Genomic DNA, 27154 nt, shown 5'->3' with positions numbered 1-27154 from the left:
ATTTTCAGAAAATCTACTTTTAAAGTCAAAGAATGTTTAAATGTTATTAAAATAATTTAACATTGCGAATTATAAAAATATTAAATTATAAATGAAAATATTTTTCGTAACTGCGAGATTGTCCCCATTTCATTTCCGGTAGAAATGAGCCTTTCACTTATTGAGATAAGCATTATTTGTATTAATTTTTATGATACTCATGCAGAGAGTGATCCGTGCTGAAATGATAACGTTATTATTTAAAAAGCCATTCTTAACATGGGGAGGGGAGGGTGTTTTGTACCTATTCTGTACTTTAACCTTACAATTGAATAAAAAAAACATCTAGAAGTGTAAGCCATGTTGAGTTTCAGAACAGTTTCAGATGGTTCGCTGTTACACACAAGTCCTGGGAGGTGACTTGTTTGTAGTAGACAGTTCCACAGAACAAAATATTCTTACCGTGTCGAAACCTGGGAAAAGAACATGTGAAATTGCTCCAGAAAAGGTTTAATATTTATGAAGCAATTCTGGTTTCTGATTGGTTGGTAGCAGAACGTGAATTAATTTGATTCGTCAGTTCTTAGCAGCATCGTTTATAAATAGAATCGTCCGACTGTGTGGGATCATACCCCATTATAAGTCCAAAATATTGCAACATCCTCCCTATTTTTATAATGGGGAAGTCCCTTGTGTTTGTTCTGCTCAAAAATAAATATATATTTTTATATTCACTTAGACATAACAACAATTAGAAATCATTTGGATCTTAGAATTTTAGCATTTAAAAAGACGCCATTTTTAATTGTGTATAAATGTCAAAAAGGAAAATTACAAAGATTTTTTTTTCTTAAGCAAAAGTATTAGTTACGCATTAGTAGGTTAAAGTGTTAATACAAATAAAATGGATACAGTTTAACGTCTTGTTCAGGACTATTTTTTTTTTTTTTTTTTTTTAAAGCATTTTTTACGTCCATTTGGATGTTTAGGTCATATTGTGAAGCAACTTGCAGTAAAATTCTGATTGTCGTTAGGTTTGTGGTTGGTGAAAACGTAGAAAAGTATTCTTTACCGTAAATCTGAGAGCACTCCTTAGCAACAAATCTTACTTTGTACTGTTCTACGCCTGATGCACTCTTTTTTGTAAAGACCCATCTGGTAGAAATAACATGTTTATCTCTTGGGAGAGGCACTACCGTATAGGTATCATTTTCGGTTAAGGCATCTATTTCTTTTTTCATGGCAATTTTCCATTCATCACAATGTTCTGAATTAATTGCTTCGTTGAAGCTTTTTGGCGCATTTTCCATTGAATAGCAATAGTCGATTTGATAATCTTTTATATTGTCGACCACAAAAAAATTGGGTCGTCTTCTATTTCTTTTGGGATATCTTTCGACTCATCATCATCATCATGGACACTCTCGTCTCCGTCATTTTTATTGTTTTCGTTTGTTCTAATTATTTGAGGTAATATAATTTCATCCTCTTCATATGACGGGTTTTCGTCTATAAAATTAAACGTGTCTGTGAATTTTACACACCGAATTCTTTTTATTTTATTTTTTTCGGGGAAAAATATTAAATTGGCTGGACTGTTTTTATTGTATCCAAGAAATATACCTCTGTCGGCTTTAACATTCAATTTACTCTTTTTCTCTATATATGCGAAGCAAGTTGAACCAAATATATGCATTCTGCTTAAATTTGGTTTTTTACTGCAGAAAGATTCATATGGAGTTTCAGAGAGTGTTTTGTTAAAGCACCTGTTGCGTATATAAGCTGCCGCCATAAGTGCATACGTCCAGAGGTTTTTAGGGAGTTTTGATTCAATAAGTAGGCATCTTGCCATTTCAAAAAGTGTCCGCCACGCACGTTCAGCAGTCCCGTTTTGGTGTGGCGATCTAGGAACTGATGTTTCATGCCTGATATGATGGTTAATTAGTAAAAGTTCAAAGTCTTTATTGTTGAATTCCGTACCGTTGTCAGAGCGAATACACTTGATTTCACCGTAGGGGGCCATGTTGGCTAGATATTTCTTAGTTGCTAGCGAGGTATCAGATTTGTTCTTTAAAAAGTAAACCATTATTAAACCTGAATGGTCATCTACGAAATTCATCACATATCTATAATGTTCTCTGGCCATCGGTTCTACGGGACCGTTCAAGTCACAATGCACCATTGATAGGATTTTTTTGGCCTTTTTGTCTGGTATCTTGTTTTGATAGTTTGTCATTTTCCCTTGCGTACAGACGTCGCAGTTGAAGGTTTTTGATGTTTGTATTTGCATTCCATCAACTACAGTCGGCAACTTTTTGATATCAGGAATATTGCAGTGTCCAAGAATTTTATGCCATGTCTGTAGATCATGGCAGGCGGTTTTTGATGGGACTACGCTATTTAAATAATATAGTCTTCCATTTTCTTTAATGTCGAATACAGTTCCATTCGGGTATACCAGTTTTGATTCATTGGGGCTAAAGTTTATATTTGCACCTTGTTTTGTGGCAGCTTGTACAGAAAATATATTTTGTTTAAATTTTGGAATTAGAAGAGCGTTTTCTAGAATACAGAAACACCTTTATTGTTCTTTAGCGAGATTTTCGCATTGTCTCTTTTCAAAACGATATCATTGACTCAACTCCCGTCAGCTAGTTCTACAAAATGATTTTGTGGCTTAAAGTTGGGATCAAAATTGATAAAATCAGATTCCTTTGTAATCACATGTGCCGTGGCCCCACAATCGACAAGAAAATTATTATTGTTTGTTAAAGCATCAAATGTACATGAAAATAAAAATGTATGTTCGCTAACAGAGCTCTCTACATTTTTAATGTAGTCGCCATTTTGAGTCCTGTATCTACATTGGAAACTCTTGTGATTAGGTCGTCCACAATTATAGCAAATAATTTTTGTACTTTTCTTAGGAAAAAACTTGCTTTTGAAAAGTTGCGTTTTTTATTCCTGGCATGGGTATAATTCGATTTTGGTGTTTTTATGTGTGTATTTTTAAATTTCATGATATTTGTGGATTCGTTTTTTTCTGTGATCATTTTTTCAGTTTCTTCGTAACTTCTGAGTGCTACCTTGAATTGGCTAAAAGTCATGGGTTTTTCTTTCTGGATTATCACGGTGGTAAATGGCTTGAAATCACTCGGTAATCCCTTAAGGACCATGGAAATTAAAAGACTGTCACTTATAACTTCACCAGACATTTTAAAAGAATTTGCAGTTGTCTCGGCTCTTATAATATAATCAGTAATAGTTTCGGCTTCCATTCGTTTTAGAGAGGTCAGTTCAGTGTATAAAGAAATAATTTTGGGTTTTCCTTTCGATAAATAATGCTCTCTCAATATGTTTAATGCTTTGCAGCCGTCGTCCAGGGCTTCTCTCATTACCAGTGATAGACTTCGGTCATCTAAACACTGTATTAATTCCGCAAAGACAGTTGCGTTCTTTTCAATGAAGTCGGGGTCGTTTCTGTTTTCAGGTTGTGTTTGTAGTACTTTGTGTAGCTTTTGGATTCGTAGATAACCCAGAAATTTAACTTGCCACAATTCGAATTTTGATTCGGATCCATTGAAATAAAGATGCACACTGGGCACATAACCTCTAGAAGTGTAAGCCATTTTGAGTTTCAGATGGTTCGCTGTTACACACAAGTCCTGGGAGGTGACTTGTTTGTAGTAGACAGTTCCACAGAACAAAATATTCTTACCGTGTCGAAACCTGGGAAAAGAACATGTGAAATTGCTCCAGAAAAGGTTTAATATTTATGAAGCAATTCTGGTTTCTGATTGGTTGGTAGCAGAACGTGAATTAATTTGATTCGTCAGTTCTTAGCAGCATCGTTTATAAATAGAATCGTCCGACTGTGTGGGATCATACCCCATTATAAGCCTCTTATGATGGGATGTGTCTCCTCGCGGCTTCGGCTGCAGGGAGACAGGGTAGTACATGTCAAGTATTCGTCACTTGACACTCAGCCCAACAGGGGAGGGGCCGGGAACCGGCCAAGCACCTGTTGGACTGAGGTACACCGCCTGGGTAATACCTATGAGGTCCACCCTCCCAGGCCTTGCCACCGGGCTTTCCGGTGGTGCAAGTTTATTGCTTGCTGCCTGAGGCACCCCGACCGGGGAATGCCGACGGGGTTACTCAGGCAATTTTTAAAATGGCAGGAGTGCCCCTCCTTTAGGGGAGTCTGCGGGGTTCCCACTTTCCAGGCCTTGTGCCAAATATTGCCGATGTGGGCGGCAATTAAATAACTACCCCATTATAAGTCCAAAATATTGCAACAAAACATATCGTAAAACTTTAATTAACCGTGGAAATACGATTTAAAAAATAGCGCGGATCACTTTCTGGATTTTTTCCTTTTATTATTCTTAAAGAGTAAAACTTCTTATTCATGAAAAGAGTTAAGCCTACATAAATAAATAAATGTTTGTATACGTGACAAATTATCAATAAATGGTTTAGTTACTTTTTTTAAAAATTATTCATGAAAAGAGTTAACGTAAATAATCTTTGTAAAAGTAAGTGCGAAAGTTCCGTAGTTGTACTCCCATGCGTAATTTCTATACTTATAGGTTTTTGGAAATTTTTTTCACTGGATTATTATTGATTTGACACTAATTAAATAGATTATTAAAAAAAAAAAAAATTTAAAAAAGAAATCATTATTTCGACATTTGAAAGTGGTGCTCACTTTTTAGTTACAACGTTCTGATAAATCAGTCACCCATTTTGTAACCAATAAAAACGCGGTATATCAAAACCATAGAAAGTAAAAATAATATAAGTCTCTACCGCATTTGTAAGTCAGAAATATATTTGTTTCTCAAAGAAAAAAAAAATAGATTGAACATGACTTTTTTATTGTTTTTATGAAAATAAAGTTTCGAGTTTTAATTTTTTTTTTTTTTTTTACTTATTTAGTTAAAAGTCAGTTTGTGGGTGTTTTTTCGTTTTTTTTTTTAAATAATTTGTTTTTATGAAAGGTGAGGGTTTTTTGTTTTTTTTCAAAACTTTTTTTTTTTTTTTTTTAATTTTTTAAGTATTATAAATTTCACTAACATGCTGGAGAAATGTTGGTGCTAATGCAGAGAGTGATCCGCGCTATTTTTTAAATCGTATTTCCACGTTTAATTAAAGTTTTATATGTTTATTTTATTCAATTGTAAGGTTAAAGTACAGAATAGGTACAAAACATCCTCCCATCCCCATGTTAAGAATGGCTTTTAAAATAATGACATTATTATTTCAGCACGGATCACTCTCTGCATGAGTATCGAAATGTTTAATAATTTGGTATTTTTTGAGATTAGGTCCCCCTCCACAATTTTCCTTTAAATGACGACATTTATAGGTTTTTGAGTATGCTGAATACGGAAATTGCATTGAAATTTTTCGGAAATCAGTAGTTATCAAGATATAAAAAGTTATATTATGCATTGTATTCTTTGGCGGCCATCTTTTTACGTGCGCACACGCCATAAACAAATGCACGCGTGTAAAAAGACGCCTGCCAAAGATTACAAAGCATAATACAACTTTTTATATCTTGATAACAACTTATTTCTGCAAAATTTCAATGCGATTTTCGTATTCAGCATAGTCGAAAACCATTACAAGTCGTCATTTAAAAGAAAATTGAGGAGGTGGACCTAATCTAAAAATTTACCAATAATTTTCCATCCCGTACGCCTCCCGATACATTGCTTCGTCAACATGCGAGCATTTTATATCTCCCGAAGACACTTCCGTATTTAGAAAAAAAAAAAAAATGGGTGACCGATTTACCAGAATGTGGTAACTAAAAAGTGAGTACCCCTTTCAAATGTTGAAATAATTTTTTTTTTTTTTTCAATTTTTTTTCATAATCTGGTAAGTGTTCAATAAATAATAATCCAGCGAAAAAATTTCCAAAAACCTATCAGTATAGAAATTCGCATGGGGGTGATGGTTGTATAACTTCGCCATGTAAGTAAATAAATAAAAAATGTTACGTGCACATGCGTTAGCCTTGACTGGGGGGGGGGGTAAGGGAACGACTATTAAATAATTCTGCGGGTCGCCATGGAAATCAACGCCCAATGAGTACCAAAATAGTTTTCATGATATGAAGAAATTTTTTTCGAAAAGTGGGTGATCACTTTTCCATGTAAATTTAACTTAAAATGAGCACCCACTTTCTGGCCACCCGGGGAAGGGGCATTTATTTTCGTGTTTATTGGCTTAAAGGTTTTTTGACAAGGCAGTTTGGTACGCGAGTGCATATTTACCAGTTTTCGTTTATGCTCACGCGTAGCATAAACAAAGGCTACGTCTGTGAAATGGAAAATAGTCCCAGAGTTCAGGGGTTATTACCATGCAAAAGAAATCAAACAAAAAACTTTTTAGCCAAGAAACACACAGAAAAATAAAAAAAAACATAGTATCCATTTTTTTTCTAACTCACATTTTTGTATACCGAAAAAAAAAAAAAAAACATTTAGCGTTTCAACATTTTTGCTACGTTCGGCTTCATCCACTGATTGTTGGTGGAGTCCAAACCATGAATGATTGACAGAAACTCCTGAGGATCCAGATCAAATTTTGCGAGAGTACCATTTTTTTCATTTTTGCCTTCTTTTTCACTTTTTGGAGTGGATTGCTGTACTAAGAATATAAGAAACATGCATTTTTCTCTTTTTATTCAATTTTTACATTACACCAAATTGAGCCACTGCAACGCGTGGCAGGGTACAGCTAGTGTGTATATATATATATATATATAACTTGAGTTCCTACAGCCATAATCAAAACCAAAACTTATGAAGAATTCTTGATAAAATTATTTATAAAAAAAAAACAAGATTACTGGAGTGCCATCAGTTATAACCGAAACCAAAACTTATGAAGAATTCTTGGTAAAATTATTTATGACAAATGGAAGTATATAACAATTAAACGACCCGGATATAAGTGTGACACAGAAAAGAACACGCACGCTATCGTATTAATATATAGATATAATTATATAAAAAAAACTTAATTTGAAAATCTTACTTTAAAAAATAACACTGTCAGTAAACTGCAGAAGCACCTTAATTTTACTCGTCCTAGGACGGATATTTTAATTTTTATAGAAATCAATCAAAACTATATTTCATTATTTTGTCTAACATTAGCGACATGTTAAGTGTTTTTTTGTTTTGTTTCGTAGTGCAGGGATTTTTAAGATGGAGATTGATAATTTGTGTGAATTGGATTATTTCAAACTACTGTCCTCATCTCGGATGATGTAAAAATAAATAAATATACAATAAATAAATGTTACCAAAGGCAAAATAAATTACTTTCCTACCTACTTGAATAAATTATTTTTTGTTTTTAACTTATTTTAAAGCGTGTATTTACTTCGAAACAAAAGCAGTGTGGTGGACTCTGGACTGGTGGAGCTGGTTGAGTTGGAGCGAAAAAGATGGCGGTTTCTTTAAAACCATTTAGACCCTCGATAATCGCTCAAAAATCGAAATTTAAACAAAATATTAGTAAAGCATTACATTTTCGCATGATTGGTGACATTTAATATTTTGTTTTATTTTTTATTTTTGAGCGATTATCGAGAGTTCAAATGGCTTTGGAAGAAACTGCCATTTATTTTTTTTCATTCTTACTCAACAGACTGGACCAGGACCACTACTTGTATTTCGATGTGAATAAACGCTTTAAAATAGGTTAAAACAACAAACTTATCAATGTGTATAACTTAACAGCTCGAAAAACATACAGTATTTACCGATGTATTGGACAATTAAAAATGGCGCCGTACTCTCTGTTGAACACGGTAAGTTTTGGAAAATGAGTTAAAAATAAAAACGTATACAACATACTGTTAGAAACTCGCTCAATATATGTTACCATGACGTGACATATATTCGATGGGTTTTTAATAAACACACTAAAATTTATCCAGTTAAGTAGAAAAGTAACTTATCTTACCTTCGATAACATTTATTTGTTATATATTTGTTTTTGACATCTTTTTCGAATCTATGTGTCTAGTAATACAAACCCACTTATACTGCCTTTGGTAACAGTTATTTGTCGTGTATTTATTTGTTCACTCACTCCACTTTTTTCTTCTTTTTTGATTATTGTAAAGAATGGTAAACGAAACTTACCTCGGTCGCTCCAAGTTCTTTAATGACATCGTAGGCTGTGCGTTTCTTCTCTCGTGACCGGTACTCGATGATCGGCCGAAAACGGTGCCAAATGTTGTTTGGATGCGTTTGTAAACGAAATGGATGATTTTGTAAGAACCTGTTTTCGTAAACTGTCACAACTGGTTTTTGATGATTTGTGATAAGAGTTGAATTATCGAAAAGATCGTTATGATGAATATTCTTGTTAGGGGTCGAATGTCCGGCTACCCAGGACCCTTTATAAAATAATAACAATTGGAGGCTGACGATGACGATACATCGCAAAATTCTTGCCATCATTTACAATATATTTATGTAGTTGATAGTTTTTCAAATGTTAAGGGACAAGCGTTTGTTTCTTGTTCGGAGGAAAAAATAAAACGTAAATGTTAATTCAAAGAATAAATCCGAGTTCGTTTCGATATTTACTTTAAAGTTCTTCGACGTCTAAAAAAAAAAAAAGAAGGAAAAAAAAGGAGGAAAAAAAAAGCAAGAAAGTGTTATCTCATTTATCAACGAAATGAATTTGTGAAATAAAAACAGATAAGTTATTTACTTTCAGTTTTGACAAATTGCTATGGATGGCCAAAAGGGACATGAATTTTGGCTGCGATAACCTGCTGACAGTGATATCTGTAAAATCCAAATTTTTAAAAAGTTTTTTTTTGTTTGTTTTAAATCTAGAATTCAACCTAAAAACAAAAAGAAAAGCTGTATGATGTAAGCACCTGTCACGAAACGAAAAATTAATCTTCCAAAAAATCACATAAAATTGATCAAGTAGTTTGTTTTTTGTATATCGTAATTTTTTTAATTTATTTAATTTTTTTTTTTTTTTTACGATTTTAAACGATTAATATAATAGTATTTAAAATCCTGGTAGTTTAAATTGAGTTGTAACGGACCAAGACACACTGTTCTCGCTTTCTCATAAAATTTAATTTTCTTAGTAAAAAAAAAAAAAATTAAAAAAAAAATAAAAAAAAAACATACATAATTAATTTACGTAATTTTTGGAATATGATATTTCCGTTCCGTGACAGGTACACACACCAAAAAGATTTTTCTGAACTTTTGTTTTTTTAATTAAGTTGAATTCTGGATTTGTACCCCCACCCCTAATTTGTTTACTTTAAAGTTCTTCGCCGTCTTCAAAAAAAAAAAAAAAAAAAAAAAAAATATGTAGTAGAAATAATAAAAAAACAAAAGGTTATCTTATTTTTCGATGAACACCATATTTAATAAATGCAAGGAGACAACTCAATTTGAACTACTGAGATTTTAAAATCAGTTTCATTTGATTACTATAGATTAAGCTGTAAATTCCTATTTAGTCACCTAAACTTTTTCGTGTAACATGGGTTTAACTAGGTTCAATGACGTGCAGACTGCAAAGGTCTTGTAAAGCGCGCGGCGCCCAACTCTTTCATTGTATGCCTCAAAGACTCGAGTATTAGTCCTAGTGCTGAGAAATGTTATGAGAAAAGGAGAGTCGAATATGATTGGATACTTTCCCTAGTAGGATGAACCACTGATCTTTCAACCCCCCCCCTCTGCACGTCATGAATCTGACATGGCTATAAAAGTGGGTCAGTTAGTCGAAAACAATTTGGGTTCGGCCATCAAAATAGTTGATTATAATTTTTTTTCAACTTTTGTTTTTAGACTTGGTATTAATTACTTGTAAATATTATCGACTTTTTACACTGAAATACAATTTTATTTGATAATTATATTTACCTAACTTATAAAGTTATGTTGTCGAATTTTTAAAGTTAGACCTAAACGGCAATTAAGTTGGCAAATCAAATTGTACTTCTGACGAGCTACTTTTCATTTTGTATTGTGTTATTCAATGGCATGAAGAGATCTGATCCAACTCTTTGATTGTCGCAAAGACTCCAGTATGAGTCGGACTGTTTAGCCCATTTCAACCTGTCTGTTGACATGACTCATCACACATTGACAGACAACGAAACGAAGATTTCGGTGAGAGGAACTACCTCGAAAGTTTTAACCACCGGAATCAGCACTGACTGCCCTACCCAAAGATTTACACGTCCGCCGGTTACTCCAAAAATCGATAAGGTAGAAAATTATTTACCGTATTTCCAATATTGTTTAAAAAAAAAAAAAAATATGTCAATAGTGTCTCTGCTGATATATAACAACTAAAACTGAAAAATAACACCAGCCAGCACTATGTAAAAATAATTTAAAAAAAAAAAAATAGAGTAAATAAAATAACAAAAAATAAATGAAAAATTTATCAAAACGGCAGTCTAAAGTCTTAACAGACTTTTTGGTGCTTCTACAGAATTAGGACAAGATTTTGTTATCAGTAAATGGAGTTTTCAGATAAAAAAAAAAAACAATGGTTTCAACTGATTTATTTTGTCAATTCTAATAAGTTACAATGGCAGCTTCCAAATTATGTAGTTGAAATTACCTGAATATTATGAATTATTAAAGAAAACAACTGTAATCGTATTAGGTGAAAAATTGCCACCATTTTGTTTAAACCAAAACGGAAAATTATCTCCTTTTTTAACTCTGTGTCTTTCAATCGTTTTCATCAAATTCTATTTTTATTTTTTAAATAATTTTCTACCTTATCGATTTTTGTAATTTGGGATACAATCATCTTAAAAATACAAGGAATATGCAGATACCATTGTTTTCATGTGAAATTCAGTTTTACGATTTTTTAAATTTCATCCCAATAGTGTAGAAGAACCAACTTTTTGTTTTTTTTTTATGAAAAGCAAATATGATCTAGAAGCATATACTGCTCAACTGCTGTTCTCAAACAAATTCTGAGTTAAAAAAAAAATAATCTGAATTAGCTTAATTTCTCTGGAGTGTCCTGGTAATATTGTTATATATAAATCATGTTAAAAATGTAGAATGAACATTTTCTTCTTTTTTTTTAAGTGTGTAAGTATTAATAAAATAAATATGTTAGCATCCTGGGATTCCTTATTTTGATTGAAAATGTATAGTATGTAACAAAGAAAATCAAAAGGGTTGCATGAAAATGAAACAGTGTTCATGACATCATGGTATCACAATTTGTTTGGTGATATTTAGGGAGAGTGAAAACGCCTGAAATTTTGGAAATCTCAGTTGGAAGAAACAGCTTTCTTTAAAAAAAAAAAAAAATGTAAGAAATTTTAAAAGGAAAACAAAATGAATGCACATTTTCTGGAAACATCCATGAAAACTTGGCCTAAGTGGCTGACGAAACAGACTAGCATATGAAGCTTTTAGTTTTAAACCTATAATATCCGATTAAAAATCAACTTTATTATCAACTTTGTTCTCATCAGATCACCGACGTTAAGCAACGTTGAGCCTGTCCAGTACCAGATGGGTGACCATTTGGGAAGGCTAGGCGCTGTATGTACCTTTTGGGAATCACCCTCACCCTGTTAAAAAGAACTCCTCGCTACAAAAACATCTACAAAAGTTGTAGATGGCCTATGCCCCTCCAAGGGCTCAAGGGCTATGGATGGATGTTATGTGTGAAACAACACAGTATAAAACAACAAATGAAAAGTTTCATTTGTAAAATTAAATGCTATTTAGGTCTAACTTTGAAAATACGACAAAATTGCTAGTTTATAGTATTCCAGAACTAGCAAGAATATCCAATGTTATTTTGTTACACTTGTTAAGTTGTAACGTCCGTGGGGGGGGGGGGTCTCCCCTCCCCTCCTCTCAGCTGAATTTTGATTATTTTTCTTACTCCAGGAGCAATGCAGAGTATCTTTTCTTTTCACTATTCCACTTAACACTATAATAAAACAAATACTTATATATGGGCAACAGTTTTTTGTCTTCTCTCTATTCCTCTGAATAATATGAAACCGATATGTTTTAATGTGCATGGTTGCGGCACTCACCTTGGATTGGTTGGGCCAGCTCTTTCCAACAAGTTCACTGCGTCCCAAATACTTTCCAACAAGTTCACCGCGTCCCAAATACTTTCCAACAAGTTCACCGCGTCCCAAATACTTTCCAACAAGTTCACTGCGTCCCAAATACTTTCCAACAAGTTCACCGCGTCCCAAATACTTTCCAACAAGTTCACCGCGTCCCAAATACTTTCCAACAAGTTCACCGCGTCCCAAATACTTTCCAACAAGTTCACTGCGTCCCAAATACTGGCTGCCCAAGTACAGCAATCCAAAGTTGTTTCCATTATGAGTGCAAGCTATTTGTGTTTCCAGTGATGGACTCCATAATAATGTACTCCTGAGCTACAGTTACTGCTTTTCCATCTCTCATCTCCCATTCTAAGGAAATAGGTGTCTGATTATATCTATTCCCTGATAAGTTTCTTGTGAATGCTAAATAAATAGAAATTATTCCTACACGTACCTGCTTTATCAAGAGTATTGAGTACTTTTTGATTAAGTATATACCACTTAGCAAATGTAACTATATATTTACCTTTCTTCCCCTTTCAATGTAGAATTTCTTGTATAGTATATAACACTATAATGAAATACATTGGACCCGGGCAAATTCCGGTTACCTGTCTCTCTTGTTCCCATCTCTCACAATAATCTGATTTAGTGATGAGGACAATAGTCTGGAGAGAACTTTGTACTAACACCGAGAGAATTAGCATTTCTCAAATTCTTGAGGAATGATTTGGAAATTTCTTTCCAAATGTAATTTAAAAGTTATTCGAAATTGAGAACTTCTACTCCAGTTAATCCCGAAAGAATCGCTTTTTTTTCTTCTTTTTTAAAATTTTTTTTTATTAAATAGACAACACCAAAAAAAATATACCAGCTTTGTACATGTCTTGTGTAATTTTAAAATTCTCTTTCATATTATATTAGCATGGCTACACAGCATTGCTCGGGTGGAGAGAAGTGGTATACTAAAGCTATTGAAACCCCTCAGAAAAAAAAAAAATCAAAACCACTTTTATTTCAAAATGAGTACCCGTGCGAGCGCAAAAAAAAAAAAAAAAAAATAGCCAGGCTCAAACCTGTAATGTAAAAAAGGAAAAGGAGGTGAAAAAAGCTAACAGGTTAGCCATCTCGCACACGGCGATTTTGACGTCACGGGCCTTCGAATTAACATCTTTTAAACTGAGCATGAATGGCAAAAATGTTGACGCAAAAACTGACCCCGTTTTGCAAAAATGACTCGGTTGACAAAGAATTAATGGTTTTAGCCAGTTTTTGGATATTTGTCGTCTGAAAGAGACCAATTTTGTCGGTATTTGTTGTGTGTGTTGAAAGTTTTTGGCAAACACACACATTTTGCCCTTTATATAATAGACTAGCGGGGGAGGGGGTACCCAAAGTTGCCTGGGTGTGTCGAGATGGTGTAGTAAGGAACCCTGGAAAAAAAAAAATTGGTAGTAGCTTGGGGGTGGGGGTAAAAAACAACTGTAGGCAGCCTGGGTGGAGTGTTAAAAAAAAAAATTGGTAGTAGCTTGGGGGTGGGGGTAAAAAACAATTGTAGGCAGCCTGGGTGGAGTGTTAAAAAAGAAAGTGGTAGTAGGTAGGCAGGCTCGAACCCGTAGCGCGAAGGAGAAAAAAAAGTTTAAAAAAAAAAACATAACGTTTTAGCCGATGCGTCCATGACAAAACCGGAAGTCGCAAGCATTGGAATTAAGGCTAGTCAATCAAACGAAGACGATAACTTGCGAAAACGTCAACAAAAAATTCGCCCCCTCCTTGTAGAAAACTGGGTGAAGGAATTAATGCTTTTTCAATATTTGTTGTCAGATATGCTGAGCTTCAAAACGATACTGATCTCGTCGGGATCTGTCGTCTGTCGAAAGTTTTTGGTAGACACACACACACACACATATTTTGTCTTTTTTATATAATACTAGCGGGAATGCCTGGCGTTGCCCGGGTGTGTGTTGAGCAAAAAAAGAAAAAAGTGGTAGTAGGCAGGCAGGCTCGAACCCGTGACGCGAAGGTGGAAAAGAAGAAAGTAAAAGAACAGCTGAGATCTTACCGCTACGCTAAGACACGAGAGGAAGTGAAAAGCATTCAAATTTATACATGTCAATCTAAAAGTTGACTTGAAGTGAATAAGTTAAGAATCACGCAGATGCAGAAATGAAGGTTGGCTGCAGGCCAGTTTCTGCTGTATTTTGCTTCCCCACGATGTTGGGGAAAACCAAAATGAATGGTAATTGTTTGATGTAAAGGGTTTCCCCAACATTGATCAAAGCTAATTGCATTTCTAATTGCATTTCAACGTGTTAATTGGAAAATGCTTTTTTTATTCAAATTTTTTTTTTTTTTGCACTTTAAAAAAAAAATGAAATCGTATTTTATTGATTTTTCTTTTAAGCACAAAAGACACGATTGCATCAGATGTTGCCAACATTTTGCTTTTTTTTCTAACTTGTATAACATTTCAAAACTCCATAAATTAAAAACTTTTAACGTTGCATGCAAAGAATGAAAAGAAAAAAAGAAAAATTTTAAATAAAAATTTGGTGCTTCTGTATTATACAAACCAAAAAACTTATACAATTTCAAATACAATAAATGGTAACTATGTAATTGTCATGTAATTTTTCTTTAACCCTTATCCTTGAGTGGCCTCTTGGCCTTGATAAGTTGTGATGCCTATGTAAAAAAAAAAAAAAAAAAAAACCCAGACGCTTGAAACCGGATAAATACAAATTGGCAAAATCCGAATTTCAAAACCTACTCCACATGGGAATAATACGGCCCTCGAAAAGTGCTTGGTCATCACCACTCCACATGGTACAGAAAGCTGACAACACCACATGGCGCCCGTACGGAGATTTTAGACGCTTAAGCGCAAAAACAGTTTCAGATAGATATCCTATTCTCCATATCCATGACTTCGCCAATGGACTACAGAGCGCCACAATTTTCTCCAAACTGAACCTCGTAAAGGCATATTTTCAAATTCCAGTCGCAGAAGAAGACATTCATAAAACTGCACTGACCACACCATTTGGCCTTTACGAGTTTTTAAGGATGCCTCTCGGGCTGAGAAACGCCTATCAAACTTTCCAGCGTTTGAGTGACAAAGTTTTCAGAGGTCGGCCGTTCATATTCGCATATGTGGACAACATTTTAATCGCCAGAAGAAACCTCGAAGAACACCGGCTACACCTGGAACAAACTTTCGAAAGACTGTCACATTTCGGTCTTAAACTAAACACCAATAAATGTGTTTTTGGCTACCAGGAAGTTCAATTTCTCGGTCATTTAATTGACAAGAATGGAATCTCCCCTTTGCCTGCAAAAGTAAGTGCCATTTCAAATTTCCCTCTACCGACATCTGTCAGACAAGTATGCCGTTTTGTAGGCATAATTAACTATTACCGACGCTTTTTGCCTAAATGTTCCACGTTACTCGCACCTTTAACGGACTTGTTAAAAAACCGAACCAAAAACCAACAGTTAGTTTTAGAAGGACCTGCACTACAGGCCTTCGAACAATCGAAAACTGCTTTGGCAAACTTCACCAAACTTACGTATATCCAAGATAGCGATACAATGGAACTTACACTTACGACGGACGCAGCGGAAATAGCAGTAGGAGCTGTTAGTCATCAAATTTCTGACAAAAAAATGACCCTTATTTCATTTTTCTCTGCCAAGTTAAACAAATCGCAGACTAAATATAGCACTTTCTCGAGAGAGTTACTTGCAATTTACCTTGCAATTAAGCACTTTAAACATCTCCTCGAGGGCAGAAAATTTTCCATTTATACGGATCATAAACCCCTAACATTTGCTCTACACACACATGTCGACAAATATGGTCCACGAGAAATTCAACATCTGGACTATATAGCTCAATATTCTACCGATATATGGTACGTAAAAGGACAATAAAACGTTGTAGCCGACGCTTTATCTCGCGCAACAATTGCTTCTTTAAATTCCACTCCACTAAGTATGGAATTAATAGCACAAGAGCAATTAACCGATACCACGCTCCCAGCTATAATGGACAAAACTTCACTGAAGCTGAAAGAAATGCCGGTTTTGCTGAGGCCAACACTTCCTTTCTATTTCCCTTTCTACATGTGGATGGCTATTTCTCGTCCTCAACTTCATTTCTCTCTTTTCCACGCATGTAGTCGTCAACGCCTGAATGAACACGTTTTATACCTAAACCATTTAATTTTGACAGAAAATAAACGACATGTTTATTTTATCCAGCAATTGAGTTTTTGTTTCCTTCATTCCATTCATTTCATTATTTTCTTTTGTAGCGAGTTAGGATATTTATATCCTGGTCCGCAACAAGTCCTGGGAAATATAAGAAATGGAGATAATCTGGATACGATAGGATGCCCCCACCTCCCTCCCATTTTGATGCCTATCTTCTCTGCATGCCACTGGGTAAGATTTCGACATTAATCTGAAACAACTTAAAACTGTATTTTAGCAAAAATAATTTGAAAAGAAATAATTAAAAAAATTTTTTTTAGATAGTTTAGAAACAGTAATTTATAGATAGACATTATAAATTATGTTTTGTTTGTAGAAAAAAGTTCCAAAAACAGGAAATGGCATTTACTTATCTCCGTTCTTGACACTTCCCCAATTCCTAGCGCTTTTGTTTTTTTGGAGGAGAGTATTAAAAACAATTTAAAACATACTATTTAGAAAATATAATTACGAGATTAAATCCACTCTAATGCATTTTGAATTCTTTGTAAAAATTTTAGTTATTTTTTAATCTTTTGTTTATAATTGTCAAAAAAAAAAAAAATTCCTGTTTCTGAATTTTTGAGATGGGGATGGAAGATCATTTTATTTGGACTACTGTTCTCATCTTGAATGTCATTTTCATAACGTTTCAGTCGAGGTAACCTTCAACCTTCTTCAGGTGTATCTTGTTGAACTCTGGAATCTTTTTGGCGGACTCTGAAAATCTGCATTAAATAAAGGTTTCCATTCCAAATTCTAAAAAGATTTCTTAGTTCAACAAGTTAGATCTGAAGAAGGTTGAAGGTTACATCAACCAAAACAAATGCCCGTTTGAAATTTTAAAGGAATTTAGAAGTATTTAAACTGTCACATCACTTAACATGTATTGGGTCAAACTAATAAAATAACTTTTAGGCAAAATTCGACTTTATTCATCAGCATAGTCCTCTTCTTAGGTGATGCAACGATTCCAACACATTTTTTAAAAAAATCTTGTATCTTTTTCGTAGAAGTTGTATTTGACCTCAAAATACTCCTCAGTTTTTAATGTCACTTCATCATTGTGTTGGACAAAGGAAATTAAAGATCGTGCACACACAAATTCCAGGTTAGCAGAGAACAAAGAAAATACCATGTCGAACTTTGACACACATATTGACCTCTGATGGAACAAAGAAAGAATTTATCAATAAAAGCAAAAGGTTCATCGAAGAGTGAGAGACGGAGAGAGCCGATCATTATGTCATTATCTCGTCAACCCCAACATCACCTTCCACCCTTGCTTGATACGTCCAACAACCACTGTAGACAATAAAATAAAAAACAGTTTTGTTATGAAACTGTCTGTGTTTAATTGCCAAATGGCTGGAACAAACCAGTGTATATATTTATTTAGCAGCACGCACATCTTTGTAAAAGTGCAACAAAAATGCAACATACATACATGCACAACAAACAAATTGTTAGAGACAGATTATACAACAATTGGAGCCTAGTCTTTTTACCTGGAGCATTCTTATGAGATCTGCAAACAGTAATCACTAGCGTCAAGATCTGGAGAAGAAAGTACAGATGCAATACGAAGTGAAATTCATGTAGTTTTTCTATCATTTGTGTTAAACTTTTGACACAGCATCTTTGATGAAACAGCAGTTTTTTCTTCATCATTTGTAGTTATTTTTTTGGTGTTTTTTTCCTTTAAACTCACCAATAATCTATATATCTATAAAAGTAAGAATGTGTGTGTATGAAGATATTCTCAACCTATATACTCAACAAATTTTTTAATCTACAGACTTGAAATTTGGTATATAGGATATAGGATGTGTGGAAAACTTTAATTGGTTTTCATCTGGAAAAAAAGGATTCTAAGGGGTGAAAACTAGCAAATTGATATGTGGGGGTCATCAGAATTTTATCTGTTTGTCAACTGTTACACGACTGTGCATGCATGATTGAGAAACATAACAGCTTCTTTATGTTTAGAATAAGATTTTTTGAAAATACTTTGTGTCTCAAGCTGGTGTGATGGTTATCGTACTTGACTGAATGTGTTTAGGTTTTAATTTCAATCTCAGTTCGAGTATATTTTTTTTTTTTTACATAAAGGAAGTGAACTGTTCAGAAAAAAAAACAACCCATAATACTTGCATGCATACACGCCTTAGTTTCTGTAGTAAATAAGATATATTTATGCGTCTTATATTTTATTTACTACAGAAACTAATATTTATGCATCTTAGTTTCTGTAGTAAATAAAATATAATATAAATGTCGAACCCCTTGACTAAATCTGTCCCTATTAACCCCTAAAAGAATGAATATTATAAAAAAAATGTGCCTATATTTTGATTGCGACATTGATGAAAAAGAATATATCAATTATAATGGGTGTGTCTTGTGTAGTGTTTGACTTTTAGCTGGTCACACACAGACAACCTTCCTTTATATAATAGATTAGCAGGGCTATCCAGCATTGCCTGGAGTAAAATTTAAATATAACCTTTTTTTGCCTTTTTACTCCTCCCCTTCCTACTCTTCTTTTTTCTTTCATGCAACTTGTTCCTTTCTTTGGGCATACACACACAGGTAACATCAGTCGGTGTAAGGGAAATAACTTTGTGAAAAATAAAATCAGTTACTTCGTTTTACATAACATTAAATGATATTTTACATAATAACATTAAATGATATTATACATGGCTATTTGAATTCTCCCCACTAAATTAATGTTTTTTTCTAAATCTTAGATATTTTTCTAGGATTACACAAATTTAACATATATCAACTTTATAGGGGTTTGTTGAGTATTTTTTAAGTTTTAACGAAATATTCATACAGACAGACAGATGTTTCCCTTTTATATAATAGATAACAGATGGGAGATTTATTACAATATCTCACAATTTCAGATAAGTGTCTGATTGCTGCAAAATCTTTCTTGCCGCCAATGTCCTTGTGATAACATATTTGCAATAATCTGGCTTTGAGGGTTTCAATCTTTATTGATTTTCTTCTGCGATTGTTCTGAAATGCTGTTCTCGTTTTGGTGATGCAGACTTGCAAAATTTGAGCAAATTTCAACCGTTTTAAGATTTTGTTATGTTGACTCATCCACAGAATTAAAATATTTCAAAGTTCCTGCTTACACGAGGGCAGAGTTTGATGCAAAATTGGTTTTTAAGATGGGAGGACGGAGGAATGCAACTCATCAAAAATGAACATTCTGGATTCAAACAAAAATTTAAAAATTGACTCAGTCTAGGAAGACCTCTCCTAGACTGATGTGAGGAGAGAACAGATACTACATTTAGAAAGATTTTGTAGAAATATAAAAATAGTTACATTTACAATAAAGTAGGCACAAGACCATCCCAAAGGAGAAATGGATGTCGTTGGTCATCTGTGGTCATAAATAATACAAAAAAAAATGTCTACCCTACTCTTAACTAGAATCATCTCGTTTACCACATTTACATTAGAGGCTGTCCTACTTAAGATATCCCCAAATTTGTTGCAAATTTTATGCTCACACACACACACATATATATATATATATATATATATATATATAGAGAGAGAGAGAGAGAGAGAGAGAGAGAGAAATGAAAAAGGAACAAACCAAAAGTTGTTGGAAATTTAAAAAAATTATAGCGCTGTGAAGAGAGTAGGATTGTTTTTTTAACGTCATATAACCGTTAATATATTTAAAAAGATATATTCTTTTTAGGATAAATATGGCCGTTATAATTATTTGCACCATATAGTGTTGTATCGATTGGTTTCCTAGATGTAAATCCGATGAAACCTGTGTGATTATTAAAGAGTGCTCAATGTAGGACAGAGCTGGTATATAATTATTAACTAATATTTTATACATATTGTTTTTATTATCAATACACAGAGTTACTTTCGAGCCAAAAGAACATACATTTCAGTACCTGCTCTGATGTTATCCTCGGTCTGTGTATGAGAATTCCTTTGGGACTGAGACAATTTTCTTTCAGGACCGAGACTATTTCTATTCTCATTTAATTATTAACTTCCAAGGATGGAATACTGTTGCCATATCTGGGCAGGAGCTGCTAAAAACAGCCTATCCTGCCTTGACAGAGTACAAAATAGACTTCGTGGCTTAGTGGGGGATACCCTTTTCTCTACCCTGCAACCTCTCTCCCACAGAAGAGACGTTGCGAGCCTGTCCTTGTTTTATCGTTATTTCCATGGCAGATGCTCGTCTGAACTCCAATCTCTGGTCCCCCCCTCGCCAATCTTTCACGAAAAACACCCGTCTAGCTGAATCCACTGTGAAAAATTTCCCCCACTCTATATCTGTGCCTAAATCAAAACGCAGATTCCATGAACAAAGCTTCTTTCTTAGAACTGCACGCCTGTGGAACTCTGTTCCGTCTGCCTGCTTCCCTCCGGACTACAACTTGGATGTCTTCAAGTCCAATGTTAACAAATTCCTAATGAACCGCCCCCTTAAGTAAACATTTCAGCAAATCTCCTCACTAACGTAATGTACTTGCAATAACCCTTACCCCTGAGTGGCTTCCGGGCCTTGATAAGTGGTGATCACTGTGTAAAAAAAAAAAAAAAAAAACTAATATTAATTTTATTGATTTTTTATTATTATTATTATTCATTTATTTATCTATGTTCTGCCCATCTTTATTGAGAGAGAGACGGAATTTACTCACCATTAAAAAAGCTGACATTGTTTCTAACTCTGCCTTCTTCAGTAGTTTTATTAATATTATTATTCACTAGCAGGGGTACCCGGCGTTGCTCGAGTGTTTGTTTCCGGGACGGGGTGGGGGGAGTTTTAAAAAATGTTATGGTAGGTAAGTAGGAAGGATCAAACCCGGAGTCATGAGTAAAAGTAGGAAAATAAAGTGTGAAAAAAAAACAAAACAAAAAAAAACATCTGCAACGTTAACAGTTCGGCGACCAAGAAAAGTCCATTCCAGTTGTTTAGGAAAAAAAAAAAAAAAAAAAAAAAAAAAAACGACTACGGTAGGTCGGCGCGAACGTGAAAATATAATGTGAATTGTCCAGCACGCTAACCACTACGCCACAGAGCACTGCAGCTTAGTTTAGTGATTTTAAATAACTTCACATGAAAGAACTACGAAGCCAAACCGGTGTTCTCTTCTCAACTGTTCCTTGTGAACGATCCCCAAACGGTGTTAAGTGGTGGCAGGAGGAGGAGGAATTTATTAGAGAGAAAATATTTTACCACTTCCATTGATCTTAACCGATTTTGGCCGTGACTTCTCAGCAGAAAAAGTATAGAAATCTAAGATTATCGAGGAATTTGAGAAATAATAAGCCTATAACACACCTCAGATATTGTTCTGCCGTTTGTGCATATTATATTTGCATGAAATATCTTGATTTTTAATCCTATTAAGGTCAAAATCCGACAGGAAAAAATGAGTTCATTTTATTTATATAGAGAAGAGAAGAGAAGAGGAGAAGAGATAACTAATAACTACATTATTTTTACCGTTTTACAATTTCATTTCTATTCCATTATACATATTGAAATCAATTGCGTCTCATTTTTGCCGTTTGAATTAGACGCTTTTACGTTGCAACATTAAAAAATATTAAAAAACACAATCTTCTTCCACAAACGGCTAAAATAATTCACGTGAACTTTTTCGAACATGATTGCTAGGAATGAACACTGTCCATACTACAAATTTCCAGTTCTTTCCACGATTTTCTTTTTCTTTTTCATTTCGATACTTTTTTTTGTGACCAAGAGCGGAGGTCCGCTTGAAATATTAAAAATAACAATAAAAATATTAAATACAAAATGTAACATCGTTTTTCATGCATCAAAAAACCCTCATAATTTTTAAATCACTATCCTAGAAGCATATGTGGACTTTTAACATTATATATATATATATATAATGTTAAAAGTATGTATGTGTATATATATTATATATATATATATACACACACACACACACACAAGGATTTCATTGGAATGAAATGGAAAGTAGGAAAAAACAAAACAATTGATTAAGACCCTATCAACCCTTTCCTGATTTGTTCAGAATCAAAAACAAGTCAATCTCTAAGTAGGAATGGAATCCCAGTGGGATAAAAAGAAAACGAAGACTGGAGTTTGGAGAGTGGGTGGGGTTCTTTCAAGATTTGAAAGAAACTGAAGACAACGTAGCTAAGAACTAGAATTTGTAATAAACGATGTAGTTTAATAAAATATCCATTTTTCTCAAACACCAAATGAATCGCATACTCTTTACAGAGAGCTTCATCATATGATTGAGAACAGATTTCTGTCTGGGGATGGGTTTATGTTCCACGGTCCTCCTACAAACAACGGTTGATATTCGCAAATGGTTACTCATGTGGTACAGGCTGAGTTCCACAATGTTTAACTTGGTGATCCAATGAGAATCAGTATGTCAATGTAGTTATATTGTATTTACATACGAGTAAAAAAATATGGTAAAGGGCTGCCAGTTTCCAGCAATGAGAAATGGCAAACATTTAACAAATCCTTGGATTAATAATATAGCCATGGAAAATCCTGTACAAAACTCTGCATAGTTTAAAAAGTCCACCAAGATCAACTGAAATGATTTCGTTGACGACATATCAACCATCTACGAATGCTTTAATGCCAAATTACATTGTGAAATATAATTCTATATATAGATTACTATGTTTCTCTGTCTGTTTCATTTTCTTCTTTGAAACTATTGGGCAAATCTCGCTGAACTTTTCCTCTACATCCTGCCTCAGATTTATTACTAAAATCTATTCCGTTTACAAATTAAGGTTATTGTGACATGTACTATATGTGACCCTGGTCGAAATTCACACTAGCTAACTAAATTGGGTCATGTAACATTAAAAATGGCATTCTAAACAATAACATTATTTCAGCACAGTCTGTATTTTGCATAAGCCCGCATTACAGAAGAATTAAGATTCAAAAATTGTATTCATATCTTGGCCGCTTGTCATTCCTCTTGTACGCGTCCCCTTCATCATTCTCCCTAACAGAGGAAATAGTCATCCTGTAATTAAAACTTAACTTTTTTTTTTTTTAAAACTTTATTTTAATTCAATGCTCACCCCAAACAAGGCACGGTGCCACTTTGAAGTAGAGGCTACTATCAGGGAGATAATTTGCAAGGATATTATGAAGGGAGATGAGCAGCAAGATATCTGTTCACATTACACTTGAACTTCTGCATGTCAGTACAGTTGGGAAAGCAGAATCCCGGAAGGGAGTTCCAAAGTCTAGCAATTCTGAAGAAGAAACTATTGGAGTAGAAGGCTTTCTTACACAGAGGGATCTCTACTGTGCAGGAGTGGGTTTTAGTTGTTTGCCGGGGGTATTTACGTTGAGGGGGTACAAGTGCTTGTAGTTCGTCAGAACATTCACCATTAAAGTATTTGTAGAACAGGCAGAGAGATGCTACATTTCGTTGATGGAACAGAGGTTGAAATTTACATGACAGTTCCAAACCTATCAGGTTGGCAACTCTTTTTTGAACCCTGTCAAAGAGTGAGAGACTAGTAGCAGATGCACCAGCCCAAATGTGGCAACAGTACTCCATACATGGGCGAATGGTGGCCTTATAGAGGTATAGGATACTTTCAGGTGTAAATAGCTTTCTAGCACAGTAGAGAGAGCCCACTTCCTTCTCAGCCGCCTTGGCAATACTCTCAATGTATCTGTGCCAGCTCATATTCCCTGTGAATGTTAGGCCGAGAAGTTTAAAAGAAGTATTTTTAGGTAATGTGTTTTTGGCAATTGCTATTGGTGGCAGAGAAGGTTTCTTGTAATTATTGAAGGAAACCAGTTTAGTCTTGGCAGCATTGAATGTGACCATCCATTTTTGTCCCCATTCCACTACAGATTGAAGGTTTGTTCTAGCGTTTCTGCCATTTCCTTAGATATGTGTTCATTTGTTTTTCCCTCATATCTGTTATAGAACGTGGTGTCATCAGCAAATATACCCATCTCAGAGACAATTTTATCAGAAACGTCATTTATGAATATTAGGAATAATAAAGATTCAAGGATAGACCCCTGAGGTACTCCCGTATTTATATCATATTGTTTAGATGTATGACCATCGAGGACAACTTGGATTTTTCTCCTTAAGAAGGATTTAATTACATTATGTATAGTGTTGGGACGATTCGTAAGTTTTTTCCGATTTCAGGAGATTCCTGTGGAATTGTTGTTTTGAAATATACCATTATATAATCGAAAGTTTTTGTGTAGCAAAAAAAATTGGTACAGCGAAAAAGTGGAAATACAATTAAGGGAATTTCGAAAACGATTTGATTTTTTTCGTAAAATTTCTTTCATCGAAGATAAAAGTCAAAACAAATATTTTAACCATGAATTAAACATGCCCCATGAAATTAATAACAATCAATTTCAGGAGTTATTTTATATATTAAAAAATATAAAGAAAAAGGGCGGATGTATACGAATGCTACCCCTGTAGCGAAATACGCATCGGCTTCGATGTTGTATGTTGTTTGACTAAGGGAGAAGTTATTATTTTTATAAGGAAAGAATTTTTACGTTTGTGATCTAGTTTTTTTATTATTTATTTTGGCTTGAAATTTGCCCATGATTTTTGTTATGATTTTATCTGCTTTTTTTTTTTTTTTTTTTTTTTTTAGATATCTTTCTTTTTGCCAGAGTTTATATAATTATTAACAGGAAAATTGGTGAAAGTCAAAATGGAATCCACGCTATTTTTAAATATTATTTTCAAGTTTAATTAGTTTTGCAAAACCTGCGTTATTTTTTTTTAAAAATCCGCTTACTGGTGTTTGCACCAACAATATCGAAGTCTACTGGTCTTGTATTAAAAGAAGACTGAAATACATATCAGGATCAGTAGGAGAAATGAAATGGTCTCATGTCGATGAGGCCATGTATAGAGAGACTTATAACATGAAAAGTGAAAAAATATTAGATAATTTTGAAACATTTTTAGACCATGTTCATGAAAAATATGGTAATTAAAAAAAAAAATCCCAATAAACTTTAGGGGAAAAAACATGTTTTGAACAATTTTAATTTTTATTTTTGAATAAAAAATAATTATTAAAACAAAAACAGTTGTGTTCTCGTCGAGTAGTTTTTATTTTATTCAAGAAAAATAAAAAGGTACTCATGCACTTATTGAGCCGTGCTGAAATAATGACATTATTTAGAAAGCCATTCTTAACATGGGGACGGGAGGGTGTTGTGTACCTATTCTGTACTTTCACCTAACAATTTAATAAAAACAGGTATCATAAAACTTTAATTAAACTTGAAAGTACTATTTAATATTTGCACTAGCACCAAATAACATTTCACTGTGTTTCGATCTACGACATTCCATGAGAGGTACAACGAGGTGCATACTCGCTAAAGATTTTTGTTTATCTTTGTTTATCGCCACAAGTGCTAATTTGGACTTTCCCCAATTTTCCTTTAAAAAACAATTAGAAAGTCTTCAAACATTGGGAAGGCACTTAAACCATTAAAAAAATAACGGTAACATAAGTGCATAAGCACCAAATTTTTTTTTGTTTTGTTTTGCTTTCATTTTATTTGTTTGTTAAATTAAAAAAATAAATAAAAATAACAAAAGAATACAAAAACAAAAGAAAAGGGTATCGTAAAACTTTAATTAAACTTGAAAATAATATTTAAAAATAGCGCGGATTCCACTTTGACTTTCACCAATTTTCCTGTTAATAATTACATAAACTCCGGCAAAAAAAAATATCCATTCCCCCAAAACAAAAAACAAACAAAAAAACAAATAAAATCATAATAACAAACATCGGTGATGCTTAAATAAGTAGATCCCGCAGACGGCTCGTTCTGACATTCGGAAAATTTAGGTTAACAACTGGTGAGACTACCGAAAAGTAACCGTTTTGAATGAAGATGAATATAAACAATATTTTTAAAATTAATTTTTTAATTTTACTTCAAAATAAAATGTAAACATATATAAACAATATATTTTAGAAAATAATTTCTTAATTTTAAATAAAAATTGATTGTAAAGAATTAAAAAAAAAATTATTGAAAAATATTGCAAAGTGTTTACATAGCTGGTTCTTTGGGATAATAGGGGCGCCTAAAACCCCCCTCCGAAAACGAAAAAAGCTTTAGTGTTTTTACTATTTTAAAGCGCTTTTTTTTTTTTTTTTTTTTTTAAAGTTTGAAACACAAGTAATGGCTAGTTAACTTAGAACAACACGTGCACATTGTAAGAATTCTTCAGGGGTTAAATGTATTGTAATGCTTTCATGGTGGTCAAAAAACGTTTTCAGCTACCATATGACTTCCTATTTACTTGCCTCCCCACGAGGGCAGAGTTAGACACAAGGTTGGTTTTTAATGTAGAGAAGCATTTATTACTAAAAAACGAAATGGCGAAATATAAAAGCAAGTTAAACTAACAGTAAACAAAAAAAATTTTTTTTCATTAAAGAAAGAAAAAAATTCAAAGAAATTTCGAAACTCATAAAGATAAATAAAGATTACCTTTAAAGTAGTTAATAAAATTCTTGTACATCATATTAAATATGTTATGAAAAGTTTTATGACGTTTTTATCAAAAATATTTGATAGCATTAATCTCACTTCAAACAAACAGTTCAACTTTAAAATATAAGAGAATCGTAATGAAAGAATGGTAAATCTAAGGTATTTTTTAACAATGTGATTCCGATACCCCCCAAAATACACGATTCTTACAATTAACGATTCCGATT

The 27154-nt window shown here is 33.6% G+C and overlaps 1 protein-coding gene across 1 annotated transcript in view; it reads right to left on the bottom strand.

The window, feature by feature from the left end:
• Positions 1-9155, bottom strand: part of LOC145296650 (periostin-like) — an 89874-nt gene extending 80719 nt beyond the window's left edge. The window contains exon 1 of the mRNA XM_080142583.1: positions 8151-9155. Coding sequence (XP_079998709.1) covers positions 8151-8471 — 321 coding nt within the window. The 5' untranslated portion in view covers positions 8472-9155. The remainder of the gene's footprint in view (positions 1-8150) is intronic.
• Between the last annotated feature and the right edge of the window lie 17999 nt (positions 9156-27154).

Source organism: Euprymna scolopes, chromosome 17, assembly GCF_053919585.1.
Source record: "Euprymna scolopes isolate OS-2025 chromosome 17, ASM5391958v1, whole genome shotgun sequence".
NCBI classification, from domain to species: domain Eukaryota; kingdom Metazoa; phylum Mollusca; class Cephalopoda; order Sepiida; family Sepiolidae; genus Euprymna; species Euprymna scolopes.
The sequence above is the reverse complement of the archived record's forward strand: the minus strand, read 5'-3'. Positions and strand labels throughout refer to the sequence as shown.